At 37.5% G+C, this 20,462-nt stretch overlaps 1 protein-coding gene across 1 annotated transcript in view; it reads left to right on the forward strand.

Annotated features, from left to right (window-relative positions):
• lama3 (laminin subunit alpha 3) overlaps positions 1-20,462 on the forward strand; it is a 95,233-nt gene that overhangs the window by 30,791 nt on the left and 43,980 nt on the right. Inside the window, exons 9-28 of the mRNA XM_015372492.1 lie at positions 607-697; positions 3,649-3,780; positions 4,905-4,952; positions 5,037-5,084; positions 5,881-6,015; positions 6,171-6,305; positions 6,649-6,783; positions 6,939-7,073; positions 9,504-9,638; positions 9,811-9,863; positions 10,346-10,445; positions 13,083-13,135; positions 13,254-13,359; positions 14,681-14,780; positions 17,075-17,231; positions 17,428-17,575; positions 18,072-18,214; positions 19,241-19,344; positions 19,427-19,586; positions 19,742-19,905. Coding sequence (XP_015227978.1) covers positions 607-697; positions 3,649-3,780; positions 4,905-4,952; positions 5,037-5,084; positions 5,881-6,015; positions 6,171-6,305; positions 6,649-6,783; positions 6,939-7,073; positions 9,504-9,638; positions 9,811-9,863; positions 10,346-10,445; positions 13,083-13,135; positions 13,254-13,359; positions 14,681-14,780; positions 17,075-17,231; positions 17,428-17,575; positions 18,072-18,214; positions 19,241-19,344; positions 19,427-19,586; positions 19,742-19,905 — 2,282 coding nt within the window. The remainder of the gene's footprint in view (positions 1-606; positions 698-3,648; positions 3,781-4,904; positions 4,953-5,036; positions 5,085-5,880; positions 6,016-6,170; positions 6,306-6,648; positions 6,784-6,938; positions 7,074-9,503; positions 9,639-9,810; positions 9,864-10,345; positions 10,446-13,082; positions 13,136-13,253; positions 13,360-14,680; positions 14,781-17,074; positions 17,232-17,427; positions 17,576-18,071; positions 18,215-19,240; positions 19,345-19,426; positions 19,587-19,741; positions 19,906-20,462) is intronic.

A 20,462-nucleotide genomic window follows, 5' to 3' on the forward strand; every position in this document is an offset into this window, starting at 1 on the left:
AAGACATAGAGTGTTGGGAGAGTGCTTAATGAAACATCGAATGGGTAATTAACTGAATGTAAAAAAAGCTTCAGGGAAACATTATGGGAAACCAAGGAGAGGTAAGGCGAAAACAAGCAAACGCAGGGATACACTGGGAAAAAGCTTAACTATGAGTAAGCACAGATTGACTAAACAAAAGAGTGTATAAAAAAAATCAATCCAAAACTAAACAACAGGTGTCAGAGGAAAATCCATAAGTAGAACCTAGTGCAGAGAAGAAAAAAGACTACCAAAATAAAACAATTGAACCGTGTTCAAACAGAGCAGTATTTAAAAGACTAATACTCTGGAAAATAAACCAATTATCAAGGACTTAACTGGAATAATCACAAAATTAAGATAAAATGCTTTACCAAGGTCCCAAGAAACTTCAAGCTAAATCCCTCTCATCGGAAAAGGAAAGTTTAAATCCATGGTTTTAAATTGAGAAATTTGCCTAGCCCTTCAAATATATTAGACAAGATATATAAACAATAACAATTAATTTTGCAATTGTGCAAAATAGCTGTTTGTTTTTTTCACAGTTTTTATGTGTTATGCATGGTAAGTGTTTCTGTTCTTTAGCACAACACTGCAGGAATAAACTGTGAGAGATGCATTGAAGGCTTCTACAGACCACATGGAGTGCCTCCCGAGTCTCCGATTGGATGTATACGTGAGTTAAACTTTTTCATTATTCTTTTTACCTGTTTCAGAAATGAATGTCCTACCCTGAGTAGTAAGGAAATAGTTCTACCCCTTTTACCTTCTTAGAGTTTTTGGTTTCAGAACAGGTAACATCAATCCGGTAACTAAACTCAGCCACTAATTAACTCTGAGCTTAGCACGGGCATAAAAAGCCCTCACTGATGGAACATAGATAATAATATTTACCTTTATCTGGGGTAGGACAGGACAGAAGCCTCTAATAATTCAGAAAAAAATACATGGCATTCATATATAGATATTGGATGTGAAAATAGATTTAAGTATAGGGATTTTTCTCAATGAGGAAAAGCTCTATATTTTAAGGAACTGTAAAAGAAATGTGACATTAAAAGGTGGTTTTACTCAATTTTTATCTACCTGCACAGTGTCATTTTTTGTGGGCACTGAATCTGTGTCTAGCTGCAGCATAATAGTCAGCAATTAGTGATGTGATACCTTAAGATTTTGCACTGCCAGCATTTCATATTGAACTCCAACCTCAACAGACTCTTCCAGAAAAGGATGCGCCATTTTCAGCACTTTCTGGGGAGATTTAACTGAAAAATAGGAATTACCCAGGGTTACTGAGTAAAACCCTGCTGCATAGTTGGGTCATTTAACTGAGTGATTTGTTGTCATAATTTTATTCAGGGTAACGGCTAATGGGGACATTACGTAACTTTTTGCAGCCTAACTTTTGTTGTGAAATTTCTTGTCATCAAGAAATGGCAGTACATTCATTTTGACTGCTTAGTAAGGAAATCTTAGCTTGATGTTTGTTGGGTCATTAGTTTTTCAATGTAGTTGAGTCTTTCATAAATAATGAAAATAGCATAAATAAGATACTGCATGTTTTCAGTTGTTCACTTTCCGGACATCTAATGCACAACATTTCTCATTTAAGACTAATGGTATTTTTCCCCCTCTTCAAATAAAAAATTAAATTGATAGAATTAACTGAAGATCTATTAAACTATTCTAAACATGCAAAGAAAAATAAATAGTTTACATATAAGTTTACTGTAAAGCAAAATACTTTTCTAAAAAACTTTCGTTCTGTTTTAGTTTTTTGATGGTGTTTGTTGTGTTTTATCAAACTCGTTGTGTTATAAATCTGGAGCCTCAACTCTTTACCTTAGATCTTTGCTGTAGATCCAATCGATACAAGGAGACGTTAGCACGGTTTTCCAGGTTGTGCTTCTGCTGGTTGAATCTAGAAACCTCATGCACATGATGGCATTTGATCTGCAGTATAACCTGTGAAGCCTAAATAGAGTTTTACTCAATGAAGGGCTTAACAGTGTTGTTACAGACAGTCCCAAATGGCACCAGTGCAGCGACGACACTGGCACCAATGGTTGCACTATGTCTAAACTGGGCTTTACCATTGTTTACCTTACTGGAATGCTTTGTAGCTGTTCTTTGTGGTAGGAACAGCTGAGAGTTCTGTTTGGACTTTAACAAGTGTGGGGATGTAAAGTGCTCACCCTACTTTGAAGATTGAACCACAGAATCCACAACAAAATCCCTCCTGTATGTTTAGGAGGGAAATGTGTGGAGGGTTAGTAGGTATCTTCTATGTTACTAAAACATTTTTGCTATTTAGCTTGTCTCTGCAAAAAAATCTATTCAATTAAACTTTAAAATTCCCAATTTTAAAGAAAATCTTATTACCATCCCCAGATGTTATTACTCAATGCAACACATTATTTGTATATAAAAAATGTTAAAGGTTGAATCTTTAAAAGTTCTGAATGCAGTTCCATGCCTTTTTCTCATGTTTTTTTTATTTCACAGCTCATTTTGCAGGTTTTGTTTTATGGGGTTTATGTCTAGCGGAACCCAGATTGTCATGAATTGAGTTTACTTTCTGTATTGATTTGGTTATATCCCACTGCACAAAAACACATCTATATGAAGTCTTTTCAGGTCTCTTTTGCACTTTTTAATTTCACAAACATCAGACGTGCAAAGGCAACCTCAAAAAGACATCATAGACATGTCTTTGCACATCTTGTATGTTAAAAAAAAATAAATCTATCTGCACCTGTGTTTGATGTTTTTATAAAGTCAAAAAACGACAAGTCAGATGTTTAAACATTGAACTTATTTGCACATCATGTAGACATCCATAATAGGTCATCAACCTAAGGACCCTATACAGACATAATCTGTACATCCATCTGATGATTTATATTAAGTGAGATGTTTGAACTAATTATCCTTCTTTAATTTGATGCAGTCTGATAGGGGTAACAATAACTCAGATAAACTCCTTAAACAGTTCTCTAAACCTTTTAGCCCCTTCTCCACGCTTATGGATAGGCATGAGTGGATTTTCTTACATGTTGATATTATGCTCTACACCAGAACTTCCTGTGTTTGTCAGTAACAAGTTCAGTCTTAGTGTTATATAACCAAGGTACAATCTTTTGATAGTTTCCCAGTAGATTTTAATAATAAATGACTGTGTCAATTGTTGTTATATAAAAGAAAGCGCCAACTGTAGAAAGAGGAAAGTTTAGCTAATGAGTTATTTATTATAAGCTATTCCTCGGCTTATGCTCAACATACTATTCACCATTTTCTAAAACTGTCTCAGAAGAAATGTGAAATATTCTATTCATCCCAAACTGTAACAAGGTTTTATGGATTACTTAATGTTCTAAGATACTCACATTATTTTAAAAGTTTAATCTACATGAATTAATATTACAGTTAGACTATGCTGTTTTTTTAGTGAATGTTAGTAATTATGTGTGGTGTTTATTTGAGTTCATTGTGTGAGATTACTCTAAATTAATTAAATAGTTTAATGTTTAGGTTTTTTGTTTTTTACAGATATTAACCTGTGACCGAGAGTGTATCTGTTAGAGCCACTGGGTTAAATGTTTGCTGATGAAATTAATTTTTCTTTAGCTTGTAGCTGTGATGAAAGGATAACAGATGGCTGTGAGATGGGGTCTGGAAGGTGTATCTGCAAGCCACAATTTGCTGGAGAAAACTGCGATCGCTGTTCCGATGGACATTTTTACTACCCAGAGTGCTTTAGTAAGTTTAACCTTTCTTATATCATTAATATCTTTTGTATGCCATATATAATATACATTAATCTAGACCATAACTAATTTATCGTTCATATTTTTTACATGCCTTTAATAAAATAAAGGTTTTATGCAACTCAACATTTAACATATGAAGTCCTTGTTTGTTTGAAATCATGTGCCCTTGAAGTTTGTTTAAGCAGGTTGTTTCTTTTGTTTGTTTTTTTTGTCCTGCAAGAGAAGAGTTTATTCCTTCTGAAAAACAAGGAGAGATAATTCACACCCTGCAGATAGAACAGGTTATTGCGCATTCCAAAAAAGAGATATTGAAATCTAAGAAAGAATTTCCCCATATTATCATATGGATCTTCCCTGTCAAAGACTAAGCTTTGAGCAAAGGGGTGGAGATAAGACAGTCATTTTTTCATTTTTTTGGTAATTCTTTATGTTTCCTCTAGTGTTTCCGTTGACACTGACACATGGCTGTGCCAGGATTCATTACAACCTCAAAAGTACTGAATGTGCACAGAAGAATCTTACCAAATCATCCACAATTTATCTATGTTACCTGATGTATCACCAGTAATGGTATTACCTGTGTACTGTATTAATGCTGCTTCACACACAGGCGACCTGTCGTGTGCAAACCTGCCTGAGGTCCTTCGGATCTTAAGTCTTTTACTTCACCTTTAATTGCCATTTATGAGTAAAATACTTTTTCTAGGTTTGATTGCCCTGACAATCCAGGACACAGCATGTTGACAGTTATTAGGAAGCTGTCTGGGTTCCCTGAAATGTTTGTTTTTTGTCTTCACGTGGATCAATGTTTCTTCATATTATGGGCTGGCATTTAATGGGAAGGTGTGTAAACCTGGAATTACATGATAAGTACAACACATTTAAAGCAGGGGATGAAAACAGTCCAAGTTTCTATAGTAAAAAATGCTAGGATGTAATTTAAATTAACAACAAAAAATATATATTAATCAGTAATGTTTAATGGAAGTCTATGTTCCTGTTATATGCTTTTGTTACGAGAATTTAATTCTTGCAGACTTCTGATTCAAGAAAAATAATATCATGTGATTATTTTCCTAAATGTCTTTCTTTTGTGCCTTTTTTTTTAAATAGCTTATCCTGTGTACTTGACAACTGAATCACCTGCAGGCCCTATAGTGGGTGAGTTAATTTTGTTGCTTGTCACAACATAACTGAATCTAGTAGGCACTTTAAAACTATTTCTTTTTTTCCCTCCCTATGAAGGACCCACTGCCTGCCCCCCAGGCTATTTCAACTCCCCTACATGTCAACGTAAGTGCAGTTAGAGCTAAAATGAGTGTTTTAAGGCAGGGCTATGTTAAATGCTTTTGTTGTTCGCTCTCATGCACTTTTTTTGTATTTATAGGCTCTTGAAAAAGCTTTTTTATTGGACACTTAATTCAGCCTTGTTTACTAAGAGGAAGACAAAAAGGAACGATAGCAGGGTGTTAGGAACCAGTGTTACTAAGTTTGCGCTTGAGTTAAATGTTAATAAAAAGGGCGGTAGGTTAACCATGCATGAGACATTTCTAAACATGGTGTCTCCTATATTTGGAAAAAATAAAGGGATAGAATATTTACATGCTTCATAAGAATCTCCACTAGACAATATAAGCATAAAAGACTGATGGTTCAAAAAAGATCTGGTCTATCTTTGGGGATATAAAGTGCTCTCTGTTCTCTTGTTATGGTAGCACTCCTCTGGGACTTTTTAGTGAGAACTCAACCAGGCTAATATTAGAAATATTGAAGTTGTGATTTCTTTTAAGCTGGGAATCAGCAGTTTAGGAAAACCTTTAACCCCTGTCAATTTCAATCATTTCATTCCTCTAAGAAAATAAACATAGAGGAATCATTTAAGCAGCTTTTTCATCCTGTAAGTTGGCTGAGATAGATGGTATTTTTGTGACTTTCCAAAGGAAGCAGTCATCAGCTTTTTAGTCTAAAGTTGCTGCACAAAATACCATCAAGCAATGTCAAGTTTACCTACTCTTCAGTAGAAAACATCATACTGTATGATTTTGCTCTTATTGTGTAATATAAATATCTCTACTGTGTTTGTCTGCAGCATGCATGTGTGACTACAGAGGGACAATTCATGTTGTATGTAATGTTTATGGGCGCTGCCTTTGCCGTCGGGGAGTGAAGGGAGAGCGATGCGACCAGTGTGAACCTGGATACCACTCCTTCCCAAACTGTCAGGGTAGGAGAACCATAACCTCAAGGAAAATACTCATAATGATAATTTTTATTTAGAAAGCGATGACCAAGGAATGTCAGAATAAGCTCCAGCAAAATGACCTGTAGTGATTTTTTGATTATAACTTCACTTTGTGTATGATGACATATTTTCTTTAGCATGCCGCTGTGGTGGAGCTGGAGTGGCTGAGAGCATATGCAGTCCGAATGGTCAGTGTAACTGCCTCCTTAACTACCAGGGCAGTGAGTGTGACCAGTGTGCACCAGGTTTCTATGGATATCCAGACTGTGTTGGTGAGTTGTGATTTTTTGATCCTACAAAAATAAAGAAATAACATCACAGAGCTTTCCGTATGAATGCATTCTAGGAGCATCAAATCTAGAATTTACCACGCTATTTCCTAAAACAACTACGTAATCTTGTCTTATCTTATACATGGCACTCAAAGAAATGAAATGCAGGAAGCAGTCATCAGCTTTTTAGTCTAAAGTTGCAGCACAAAATAAAATCAAGCAAGGTCAAGTTTACCTACTATTCAGTAGAAAACATCATACTGTATATAAGCTGGGCTGCTCAGCTGAAAATGATTTTGCTCTTATTGTGTAATATAAATATCTCCACTTTGTTTGTCTGCAGCATGCATGTGTGACTACAGAGGGACAACTCATGCTGTATGTGATGTTTATGGGGGCTGCCTTTGCCGTCGGGGAGTGGAGGGAGAGCGATGCGACCGGTGCGAACCTGGATACCACTCCTTCCCAAACTGCCTGGGTAGGGGAACCCTAACCTCAAGGAAAATACTCATAATAATAATTTTTATTTAGAAAGCGATGACCAAGGAATGTCGAAATGAGCTCCAGCAATATGACCTGTAGTGATGTTTTGATTATAACTTCACTTTGCGTATGATTACATATTCTCTTTAGCATGCCGCTGTGGTGGAGCTGGAGTGGCTGAGAGCATATGCAGTCAGAATGGTCAGTGTAACTGCCTCCCTAACTACCAGGGCAGTGAGTGTGACCAGTGTGCACCAGGTTTCTATGGATATCCAGACTGTGTTGGTGAGTTGTGATTTTTTTGATTCTACAAAAATAAGGAAATAACATCACAGAGCTTTTCGTATAAATGCATTCTAAGAGCATCAAATCTAGAATTTACCACTCTATTTCTTAAAACATCTACCTAATCCTGCCTTATCTTATACATGGCACTCAAAGAAATGAAATGCAGTAATAGTCAGGGTCTCAAATCCAAACAGGATCAAAATTAGACATAAAAGCTCAAATCTAATTATACACACTCTTGATATTTAACTAAGTGTCCCTTAGATAGTTGCAAACAAACCACGTCTTTCAAAGCCATTTTACACCTTTAATTATCATGGTTTCCCCCACAAACCAAGCTTTTTTTGCAAACAGGGTTAAAATCAGACATTTTTTGAAGGGTAATTCTACAAGCGATTTGGTTGAATACTGTTTTATGCGTTTTACTTGTTATTGTCCCATTGGAAAACCCAAAAGTTTCCAAGTTTCATTCATCTGTCCTTAACGGTAACTCTCAAATGAAAGGAAGATAGTTATAATGTTCAAAAGCAACCGAAGGGATTCATCAACCAGAAGATGCTGGAACACCTGTCTTACTCACCAAGCCAACCGCAGATTGAATTGGCTGATAAAAAGCTCCTGTTCTACACTATGACCAGTTTGACATGCTGACATAGATATTGTAAGCTTTGAGGAGTCAGTTTGATGCATTCATACCTAAGAACACTGCCAATTGACTGAGGTTGTGTCATCATACTGGATAAAATTTTAAAGGAAGAGTTATTATTTTTAGAGTTGGACACAACTGGGTTTTCCAACAGGAGGAGGACCCCAAATATCATCTAAATATTGTTGGAATAAATACGCTAGTGTTCATTTAGGCATTTGAAATTGCTCACTCCACAATACTGTTAAACAATGAGAGGACTACTAACAAACATTGAGTTGGTGCCAGGAAATTTAACCAGTTTAATAAGCTCTGTCAATTCTGCAGAGATCATCCATAACAAATGTGCCAGGATGTTATTGACTGCTGCAGAAAGTGTTTGGGTTCTCTATTTCTTCATGAAGGCCATCTAAACAGTTTAGTAGTGGAGTTTGAATACATTCGAAGTAACCTGATAAAAAAAATAAAAACTAGTGGTGGGCATAGATTCATTTGTTTTAATCTAGATTAATCTCACAGTAATCTATTAAAAATATCAGGTTTACTTTTTTCATGTTTGCATAATCACAAATTTGTAATTTTGTCTTCCTGCTTAAGGTTTTGACAAATTTATAAATATTTGTTTTGCTTATCTGTTACTGTGTTTTTGCTGCAAAAAATAGAGCATCCCACTTCCAATTTTAGATGTCCCACTTTAGCAATATAGACTTTGGGGCAACAGCGTTTGAGGATAATACTAAAATCTGTTTTGCTATGCCATGCTCTTGCTATGTGAGGATTCCGAGGTTTTTAAAAATGTATCATGACTCTAGCTCTAGAAATGAAATAGGCTGGTAACAAACCCCATAGAGTCAACACAAAAACCGTCCCATTTTACCCACTTTCACCAAAGCAATCATCAAGAAGCACGCATAATATTGTCCCCCGTCAGTGCTGCACATTTCGCTTCTACCAACTTCTCAACTTTCACGTCTGTCTGAACGAGGACATTAGTTAGCTTGGCTGATAGAGCTCTGCTGATGGGCTTGCCTCGGTTACACTCAAACATTATAGCTTGATGAAAATGACTCTTCCACTGCGCTACATCAGTGCGTGGCCTCTTTAGGTGGTACTTGAGACTGGAAGAACTCCTGCAGTAAACCCATTGCACACATGTGCAAACAGCTTTAGTCTTGTCAATCTTTCCATTGGGAATCTTCTTAAAAATAAATTTTCCTTGAAGTAAACCTGGCGTCTTTATAGCTGCATCATGTCAGCACGTCATGTTGAATGTGGTAATTTCACAGCACGCCTACACAGGTTGGAAGACCGATTCGTTCTCGCCCCCAGATATACACCTGCGCCTGATATACATCCGCGCTAAAATATCAAGGTGAAAGTTACCATTAGTTTAGACCCAGCTCCCATCCCAACTGTGAGAACAGATTAACAGTGATGCATTTTTTATTGCCCCATAAAAGTTAATGCCGATAACAGCCAACAACTAAAAAAAAAACCCTACCAAAGTCGACTTACAAAAAGGATTGACTTTTGTATTCTTAATTTGCCCTTGAAAGTAAGCAGATCTAGAATATATTTATCTATATTTCTATATGTTCTATATTTAAATTGATTTTAGATTCAGGCATATGATGAGTGTACGTACTGTATATTTCTATTGCTGTGTTTGGCCTTTTCAAGAATGGACAACTGGGTATCACTAGAATAAACATCTGTATGAAGGACCATAAAGCTTTTACTGCAGAAGTTAAGTTATAAATTGTGATGTTTGTTTTCTCCAGCCTGTCGGTGTTCACCAGAAGGTTCATATGGATCTGCATGTAATCCCTTATCGGGTCAATGCCTGTGTCTGCCAGGCGTGGTAGGCCAGCAGTGTGATCGCTGTGTGTCTGGACTAAGGTTTCCTCAATGCTCAGGTAGGCACCACTGAACACACTGCATGCATCACAGTTGTAGGAAGTGAGAATAATCAGATTTGCTTTAAATTAGGTTAGAGAAGGTTTCTTTTAAGCTTCAGAATTATTCCATTCAATTTTGGCATAAACTTTTTATGCATTAATTTATGGTCTCTCTTGTTTTTTACCGCAGAGTCCATCAGTTTTTGTAACCCAGATGGAACAGAGGTGTCCAGTCCTCAAACAGTAAGCCGCCAGCTATTAACTTAACCTGCTCTTATCAAGTTTCCTTTAGTTCCTGTCCAACCCAGGGTGGTGATTTTACATAGATTTACTATCCCACAGCTGATAACGTGGCTGAACTTTGGCTTGAATTTTAAACTGCAAAACAAAGGAAGGCTTTTCCCGTGGAATGCACACGTAACCAAACAAGGAAAGAGAGACTTCCTTCCATCTAGAAACGGAAGAAACAATAATCACACAAAGCAACTCTCGGCTACTAATGTGGTTATACTTCCAAAGTTGGCAACATACACCCCACCTAGAAGATTGGGAAAAAAAAAAAGCTGAAAGTTTTCGTTTCAGAATACTTGCTCTGTAACACTACAGTATATGCAGGCCCTCGTGACTGATTAGATCTTGGTATATGATGGCAAACCGATATAACCTGGTTTTAAGCAACTGCATGCAGTCTGGACAACTCTTAGATTCCTTATTTGCTGTTTCAGGGGGCCTGCCAATGCCGAGCAAATGTAGAAGGAAGGTTGTGTGACAGGTGTAAACCTCTCTACTGGAATCTAGCTGCAGAAAACTCTAATGGATGTACAGGTAAGAAACCTGAAATCAATGCTACAGTTATATGCATAGTAAAGGTTTTCAAATATCTTTTAACCATAAAACCGCAAACTTAGCTGCATTTTATTCAAAAGTTTTATAATTGATAAAAAATGTACCACATTTAAATTTTGCCTTTGTTAGTCAATCAACTTTCCCTGTAACAACATCGGCAGGTCTTTAGGGGCATGTTTCTACCAACTCTTAAAGGGATCATAGAATGATTATATAGGGTATTTGATGCTGGTCCTTAAGGTCTCTGAATAGGATGTGCTGGAAATGGCATATTTGCTGTTCTATGGGCCCTAATGCAAGCCTGGTTATAAGTCCTAAAATGAAAAAACAGGTTTTCTTCCTTTTATGGTATGCTCATTAATATTTAAATGAGCTGTGCGCTGATTGGTTGGTTTACAACGAGCAAAGATGCATCATAGCAACAAGCACTCACTTACTGAAACATCAAATTGTTGATATGGTAGGGTGACTAGATGTCCTCTTTTGCCTGGACATGTACTACTTTTGATAGCTAAAAAAAATGTCCCGGGGGAATTTCAAAATCGTCTACCATACCTTGAGCTGACGGCTCAGTTGCCCGGTGAGGTCCAGTCAGTGTCCCAGCAACACATCCACCCCCCACCCCCTTTCCTCCTTTCAGAAACCCAAATCTGGTCACCCTAGATATGCTATCATTACTATCAACAGCTTAGCGACAAAATAATACTTACAGCTTGTGGTTGCGATGGCCTTACAGTCGGAACAGACCCTCGTTTCAGTAAAAGAAGTTTAGCAAATCCTGCTTTGAACTGTCCAAGATTTTGAAATTTGTCTTCAGTAAAATGCTTAGAGAAAATTAACAGCTGAGCATCAAACTTTGCAGGGATCTTCAAATACACAAAAATATTCCATGCCTGTCATGTCTTTGGATCCTTGGGAAGGCTGTGAAAAATTTGGCGTTTCTCAGTGCAGCCTAGAACACTGCATTTCCACCTGTGGTTTTTGGCTCATTTTCAATAGAGAAACTGCCTGCTTTGTAATTCTTGTAGACGTAAACCCAACTGTAGGCTAAACAGCTAAACTGGTGGCTTTCATCTACCTCTAGTCATGTTTTTGGGCCAGTGAACCAGTGGGCTGGTCTGTATGTACAATTGCAGGGCGTGACAAAAGTGCAGGCCAGAACCAAATATGGCAACATCCCCGAGTTGACATCAACTCGGGTCTTCAATTGGATTCACCCATTTTATGGTGGAAGTTTAGAATTGTGAGATTTGCAGAGAAAGGAGGTGTCAATGGGGTTAGAACTTCTCTGTACATCAATTTCACCCACTAAACTATCGTTATTCATCTATGACAATGTAAATTCGGTTTTGCATTATATGTCCCCTTTAATGCTATTAGAGTGAAATTGTTATGAAAAATCAGGTTTTGAACCAGGTTAATAGATTTATCTTGTACTGGACTTTGACAGGAACATGCTGACATAGAGAAACCTAAAGCATTTTGCAGCTTCCAACATTTTTCTTCTAGCATTGTTCTGCATCTCGTTCCATCTACTTTCTTATCGACACTATGCCATCCTAACTGTTGAAATAAATAATCCTATAACCATGCTGCTGCTGCCATATGTATGTGTCACTGTGGTAATGCTTCGTTCACTGCATGTGTTAGTATTTAAATTTGGTCTGATCTGACCAGAGCATCCCATCCACATGTCTGCACTGAACCATAAAACTGAACCCTGCACTTCTTTTGACTTTCTGCGCTCTTATCACCATTGTTTCCTAGAGGCCTGATCGGCAGAGTGCACAACTAATAAGTGAGCTATATACAGATTCAAACAGCTATGGAGGTCTCTTATGGTCTTTAGGGGATACATTTAGAGTAAATAATCAATCTGGTTTTCTGTTGCCAAAACAACGGCTCCTGAGTTAAACATAAGTTGCCTGCAGCATTTATTTTTTTTGTTCACTGACCCAATTCTTAACTGGATTGTTTGATAACCAGAAGCAGTCTGAAAATGTACTGATCTGAGCCCCTTTTTACACAGAGAATATGTTATCATATCCCTGTCAACAAGGCCAGGCTGGGTTTCCTGATAACATTACTTGAGCAAATTCTTGCGGACGTTCATAGCTTAGACTGGTACATTAAAACATTAACTGTTTAATTCAGATTTCTCTGTATTTTGACTGTGCAAAAAGTGTGCATGAGTAAATCAGCTAAAAGCAGCTCACATGGGGAAGATAAGGTTGATCCCTTTATGGTTGAAAAACAGCTTCAAGGGTTTTCCAGAAATTGCCCTCATGTTACAGCTTTTCTCTCCTGCCAGACTGATCTCTCTGCCACTAAGCCTGAAAACACAGGACACACTTTTAATATCTCAAGAATGCCTCTAGTTGAAGTAGACAGACATTCAGGGAAACTTTTTTTTAACACAGTTATCTGTGTATATAAAAAAAGAACTTTCTCATGTCCTTTGACCTTAATTTCTTTGAAGCTTGAAGAGTTTTCCCAGTTGTTGTGTTACACCTGTGGGTGTTAGAAAATCCTGTAATCAGAATCTATTCACAGTTTCTCCTCTGTTACATCTTTTCAACCCCTCCCTTCAATTTTCTCTTGTTTCTTCCATTCCAGAATGTCATTGTGATCTGAGAGGGACACTGAGCGGTGTTGGGGAATGTGAGCAGGTGGGTATATTACAAAGCAATACACCCATGCACAAAAAAGGTCTATCCCTGTTTAACTGCATTGCAAGTGCAGCAGTCTTAATGAACCCTCTCTTTTCTGTGTGATTTGTTTCTACAGAGAAGAGGGCAGTGCCACTGTAAGCCAAGTGTGTGTGGCCTTGCATGCGACTCTTGCAAAGAGGGATACTTCCTACTGCAAAAAAAGAGATATTTTGGCTGTCAGGGTAAGATTTTTATTCATCAAACATTAAACATCAAATGTCATTAAGATGCACTGCATTTTCGAGGCATGCATTACCGTAATCTGAAATATAGTTGTAACTATATAACTAACAATGTGTTTGAACTGTAACATACCTTAACCCTGACCATTCCTAATGAATGCCAACATTTTATAATTCAGTGTGCCACATGCCAGAGGTGGAAAGTCTAAAATAAAAATAAAAAATAAAAAACCTGAAACAAAGCAGCTTTGCTGTGCTGGCCATTACATGTCACCAGAGGTAGACTTTCCTTTTAAATTGCTGCCAAATCTCAAATTCTTTTCCCTTGATTTTAAAGTAGGACATCTTCTTTACACCATGAAAGCATCTAGATTGAAGAGTGTTGACAACTGTGTATGGTCAGATAAATAAAACAATAATAAATACAAATAGAGAAATCTTTTATTTTGGGGGGGGATTTAAATCACTTACAAGAGAAGAGTAATAAATCCTATTGGAAGTTGTGACTGCACTTTGTAAACTGTTAATCCCATTTTGGGGATGTATGAATTTAAGTTTTTTGCAACCATGTATCGGAACTGTGATCTTTGGCAGGTCTCTTTTAGAAAAACAATGAGTTCTTCACCTCCGTAAATGAAGGACATTGTATATATAGCTCAGTAAGGCTGAAAGTTCTTTGATTCCTTTCAAAACTGATTTATTATAGTTACTCAGTTATAAAATTAAATATTTGAATACAAATGTGTTGAAGTACCAGAGAAGTGGCTGGTAAGAAAATGTTTATTGAATGACATAATGAAAGTGCTAACTTCATATTAGTAACGGATGTTCCAGGCTATCTTTTATGGTTGGAAAATAGGACAATGATGTCCCATTGTTCTTTACAACAGCGCTTATAGAGCGTATTGTTCAGCAACACTGTAAAACCTGTAAACCCCATTGAAGTTGATATAAAGCAAATGCTTGTAGTCTTATTTTAATGTAGCTCCAGACTAACACCCCTTAAAAACTCACTTTAGAGATCTAAGATTTATAGTATGCTCATAAAGACAGAATTGACACCATATGAATATAAAAAGCTTTGCATACGGTACAGGAAGATGTTAGAAAATGTAAAAACAGTTTAAGAACCCCCCATAAATACAGAATTTTATTGTGTTTTAGTTCTTTATTTTGTCCAATCATTTATAGCTAAATGAGTTAAAGAAGTGACTTGAGGTGGAAAAAATTGAGGTTTCAGCCACCAGCAATTGTTGTTCAGTCTGTTGTTAAGTGACTCTTCTTCAACTATTTGTTTAATTCTTTCTTCTCTCTCTTCCAGCCTGTCAGTGTGATTTAGGAGGTGCTGTGGGCATGGCATGTGATCAGACGTCTGGACAGTGTCAGTGTCGGAAGAATGTAATTGGCCGTACATGCAAAGAGTAAGCTATGGGGTTTCTTAAAAATAATCAGGAAATGCACATCTTCTTAACCATAAATGGCATTGGAAAACGATAATTACTGTTTAATTTTATTTAAGTGTTATGGTAACCACAGGCTTTAGTGAAGTCTTTGGGATTTAAGATTATTTGAACACATCTAAGAAACTATATATATATATTTTTATTCTTAGTTTTTTTTTTTTTTGCAAAGCTTTGACTAAGCCGTTCTAACAGATTGATGCATATCGATCAAAACCATTCCATCTCAGCTCTGATGATATATTTAGGGTTGTTGTCTACCTCTAAAATAGACTTCCACTCTGATACCATGTTTTGTAGCTTTAAACCGTTCCTTCCAGAATTGCCTTTTCTATCCTTTCACCCATCTTCCTTTTAACTTTGACTAACTTTGTCTGTTCCTGCTGTAAAAAAAAATTTTTCCCACAGCACGATGCTGCCTGACAGGGTTAGTTTTCCACCACACAGTGTTGCACAAAAAAAGCGATTTGATCTAAATTTTCCAGAGTGCATGCTTTGAGCTATTTTCTTTTTCTCTAACATTCCTTGTGCCAGACTGCTAATGGAACGGACAGTAACTTTCTTCCAGCAATAGAAAGCTTCTGTTTTATTCAGGTAATTTTCTCTAAAATTCTATTACAATAGAGGTGGATCTCTACAGCTCCAACAGAGTTGTAATGAGCCTTTTGGATGCTGAAAAAAAGGATCTGTAAATACAACTCTTAAATGGTTTAGGTCTTTTTTCTAGAGTCAGGTGATGGAATAAACAATGAAATGCTCAGTTTTAGATATTGTTTTGCCCTAATTTACTTTCAACATCTCCATGGTGTTATCATTGAGCCATTTCATGTCTTCATTGATTTTCATGAATACCTCGTTTATTCATGTTTTCAAAAAAACCTTGATGTCCACAATATCACTCTTATAATGCTAAAATTAACTTACACTACCTATTTACTGATTAGGTGATCACTATGGGCAATTGATTAGACTACATTATATGAAGAGGTATCATGCAAATGCATGTTTTACTTTCAAGATTTTAATTTGTAAAATAATTAGCCGATATAATATATTGGTTTTGGTCTATCAAAGGGGGGATTTTAAGAACCAGTCTGATGTGACCCCTGAGATGTACCAAATGGGGGACACCATATTCGAGGCAAGATAGACAGTAGGATAATTGAAAAGCTTTTATTTAAGACACAGAAAAGTTGAGTGGCAGCAGGTAGAGCATCTATTTGAGAAAACTCTGTAAAAGGAAACAAAGGTTAGTGACCACGTAAACGTAGAATATGATATAAACACGTGAGTCACTAACTGGTTTAACAGTTCAGGACGTGTCTTGAGAACGAGGTAGGATCCAGCCGACGGTCTGCCAACATGATGCGGGGGGTGCCGCCCAAAGTGTCTGAAATACTGTAGCCCCGGAGAATGGAGAACAAGCAATCGTCTGAAGCCAGGTCAGGCAAACAGATCAGAACAAGAACAGGCTGGCTCAGAGGTCCTGAAGTCCAAAGACAGTTCAGGCAAACAGTCCAGACAGGAACAGACAGGCTCAGTGGTTGAGGGGCAAAACAAGTCAGAATAAGGTCATTAGAAACACTCAGGTACGCTAAAAACCCTTTTACCACTGAGATTGCTCGGGAATAGGTAGGCTCAGTGGTTGAGAGGGAGAACAGGTTAGAAGCAAGAAATCAGAAACACTAAGGTACACTAAAAAACTTCTCATGAATGGCATGTGAGAACAAGAATAATCTGATCTTGAAAACTGGATGCAAGCACCCTAAATAGAGGCAGAAGCAGGTGGATCAGATCAGAGGTAATGAGAAACTGGGCAGAGTTAGGTAAATGGAGTTAGTAATTAAGTCAGTCATTACCACAAAGATCATGACACCAAAGGCAAGAAAGACAAAATAAAATAATAAATGTTTCATGAAATAAATATTTGAATGTCTAATTGAACTTTATTTATCTCACATTGGAGACATTTCCTCTCTGCATTTAACCCATCCCCTTGGGGAGCAGTGGGCTGCCATTGTGCAGTGCCTGGGGAGTAGTTTGTGGGTTAAGGGTCTTGCTCATTAACCCAGATGCAGGCTGTGGGGATTGAACTGGGTACCTGCAACCTTCTCAGAGCACAAGCGCACTGCTCTAACCCACTTCCCCCATATTTTCAATAATTAATGAAATCAATGAAAATACCATTTAATTATGAAATGTGTAAAATATACTTGCTTTGAAAAACAATGTGAATGCAACTATTCTCTCTCTAGGCCTGCCCCAGGTTACTTCTTCCCATCTTTACATCAGCTGAAGTTTGAGGTAGAGGATGGCACAACACCAAACGCTCGACCAGTCCGCTTTGGTTTTAACCCCCAAGAGTTCCCAGGATTCAGCTGGAGAGGTTATGCTATAATGACACCTGCACAGGTTTGCCTATTCTCATTGGTGCTTTGGATGCAGTGAATAAATGTGAGACCTACAGTAGACCTTAGTGGTTTTCAGCCTTGCAATAAATCTTCTGCTTTTTGCCTCTGCACAAATAATCACAGACTGTCCTGTTTTTTTCACTGCTGATGTGGGAATAGAAACACCATCTCTTAGCACTAACACTCTCTGTCCTCAGCCGGAGGTGATTCTAATGCTTAGCCTTGGCTTTCCTGGACCCTTCCACATTATATTACGCTACTCCTTTCTACAAAAAAAGGAGAGAGTCCGAGTGAAAGCCCGGATCTTGGTGGTGGATGAAGCTGACTCTGAGGCTTGCTGTGATTGTAAGTGAAGGGAGCTTGCCTTGCTGCCTTTGCCTCACTCACTCTCTTTTGATTAACCCGTTCCATTCTTTTAATCTTCCCCGCCATGCTTTCATTTGTCTCTCTAATACCACTTACCTATTGTTTACTCAAACCTATGTCACCGGAATCAGTGTGTGACTGTCGTCCCTGCAGAGTGAAGCCAGGGTAACAGTGCATGTTGATCCCAAAGAGGGGCGACAGACTTTTTTCCACGTGGTTCTGCGGTTTATTAACCCCAACATCGTCAGTGTGACTGGTAGCATCAGAGCCACAAATAGCAGAGGCACTGCAGGTAAGACTGCCTCTGACACAGCATCATTTGCCCCGTTCCATCATCAAACTGTGAAAAACCTAACCCATCATTTATTACATGAAAACGTTCTTGACAGTTATGGGAGAAAATGGTTGATGAACTGTCTTCGCATAGATGTGACCTTAGTAGAGGTTCATGAGTTGTGTGCTTGATGCTCTGCAGGGGAAGGTCAAAGTAAGGAAGTGATATTTCCTCCAACTTCATCCCCCGCCTTTGTCACCGTCCCAGGAGAGGGCTTCACTGAGCCCTTTGAATTAAATCCTGGAAAGTGGATCATTCATATAAGGGCTGAGGGAATCCTCTTGGTAAGTTTCTGTGTAAGATTTTACCTGAAAAGAACAACAAACAAACAAAAGACACACCATAATTTGCCTTATACAAATAAGTATAGTCTGAATATTTAGTGTTTTGTTTGGTTTCACATTACACATATTTGTTTTTTGTGGGTGGCTTTATGTGAAATAAGTGAACATTTGTGAAGTAGAAGAAATAAATAGTTTTAACATTTTTATTATAAAAACAGGAACTGAACAATGAGTCATGTATTTATGCTGATGAAGGTTCTCAGTCATCCAGGTCATAGTCATTCCGTAAAAATTCAAAAAAATTCAAAAAATATCCACTGGACTTGAAAACCAAGTCCAGTGGATATTTTTAGAATTTTTTTGAATTTTTACGGAATGTCATGTATTTATGTGTTTAGCACCTTTTTACTGCAATATCCCAATAGTGCACTTCTACCATGAAGTATTAGTTCTGCACTTCAAAAGTTTGGTCTTTATGGAAAAGATGGAAGAAGAAAACATGACAATAAGTCCTGCAGCTAATTTGTTTTAAGCCTTGTAAGAGACTCAGCACTACATGTCGCCAATTTGGATAGCATGATGCTGGGATTATACTTTACATTAAAAGAATAAACAAGCTCCCTAAACATAAATCCAAAGCTAAGATCAACCTAATCAAAATTCAGAACTACATCTTTGGCAAGTCACCTGAAAGAGTTGGAGGCATTTTTTGAAGAGTCATGGTAAAACAAACATCAGCCTTTAGATGTGCAAAGCAGTTAGAGACATTCTGTACCCCAAAGTATTTGCAGCTGTAATTTGTAGGAGATCGTATAAGACATTGTCTCATGGGAAGTAAGAAATATATGCCACTCTACAGATTTTTATCTGATATAAAAAAAACCTTTCCAAAACCAAGTCTCTTTTTTTGTTACTTCAGAATGATGTACTGTTTTTGATCATTTATTGCAAAAAAAATCTATGGAATTCATTTGAGATTGTATTACTAATCTGTGAAAATTAAATATTTTTACCTTCGCACTTCAGGATTATTTAGTGCTGGTGCCTCAAGATTACTACGAGGCCTTTCTGCTGCAGGAAGAGGTCACTCAGCCGTGCACATACTTACACACTGCAAACAGGGAGGAAAAGTAAAGCTCTGCTTTTTACCGTCATTTTTCTCACATTTTTGTTGTTAACAAAATAAGGTAATCTCACTTCTCTTTTCTTAAGATGCCTGCTGTACAAGCACATCAACATGGATGGTTTCAGCTCTGTGCTCGCCACTCAGGGCAGATTGTCCCCCCGGAATGGGCGGAGGAAGAGGAGGTTGGCTCGTATGCGGCGTCTTACTCCAGATCACCCAGACATGGCAACTGTCAATGGGAGACAGGTTCAGTGTTCAGAATTATCGATAAACAAAGTAGTAGATAACAATGAGACACATCTCTAAAGTTCTTATAACACAAATCTAAAGTGTGTAAAAGGTATTTGGAGGATTAGGTCCTATATTATCTGTAAATAATGTGCATGTTCTGTGTCTTATAGTCTCGCCTGGAGCTCAGCATTCGTGTCCCTCATGCGGGCCTTTATGCCCTCATTCTGGAGTATACCAGTGAGATGGAAACTATCCAGAATGTCAACATACTCCTAAGCAGTCAGTCAGGGAGTCAGATCTTGGCTAGAGCAAATATTTACACATGTGTTTTCAGGTTAGTCATTTTAATATTTAACTGATTTAGAGTTACTGTTTCTGACAATAAAGTGCCTTGCAAATTTATCTGCACTCCATGCATAGATCTTTTTTGTGTCCTTTGATCATATAACAACAGAAACTTTCAATGTATCTCATTGGGATTTTATCTGATATACCACATCAAAGTTGTGGCAACACTCTGGAACATTTCAATTGCTTTTGCCATCCAAAGCTTATAAACATATAGAGGCTTGCTGTACAATTAAATTTAGTTTCTTTCACAAAATTATATCCGTTGTTACTAAATGATTCCAGAAATAATTTAATTACCAAATTACTCATTCTGTTTGTAATCAAATGCAGCTGATTTGTAAACGCCTCAGGTTCGTTAGAGAACATAAATAAAACCACAAAGCCCAAGGAGAGCAGCAGGCAGGTAAGGAACAAGGGAATCAGTATGCTACAAACTCAAGTTTGCTTTTTGCTGTTCGCCACGTGCTACATAATAAACAAAGGAAGCAGTTTAAAGAAAAACATTACATAGGACCCAAACGCTGCATGTGAAACAACATC

This window comes from Cyprinodon variegatus, unplaced genomic scaffold, assembly GCF_000732505.1.
Source record: "Cyprinodon variegatus isolate N-32 unplaced genomic scaffold, C_variegatus-1.0 Scaffold73, whole genome shotgun sequence".
NCBI classification, from domain to species: Eukaryota; Metazoa; Chordata; class Actinopteri; order Cyprinodontiformes; family Cyprinodontidae; genus Cyprinodon; species Cyprinodon variegatus.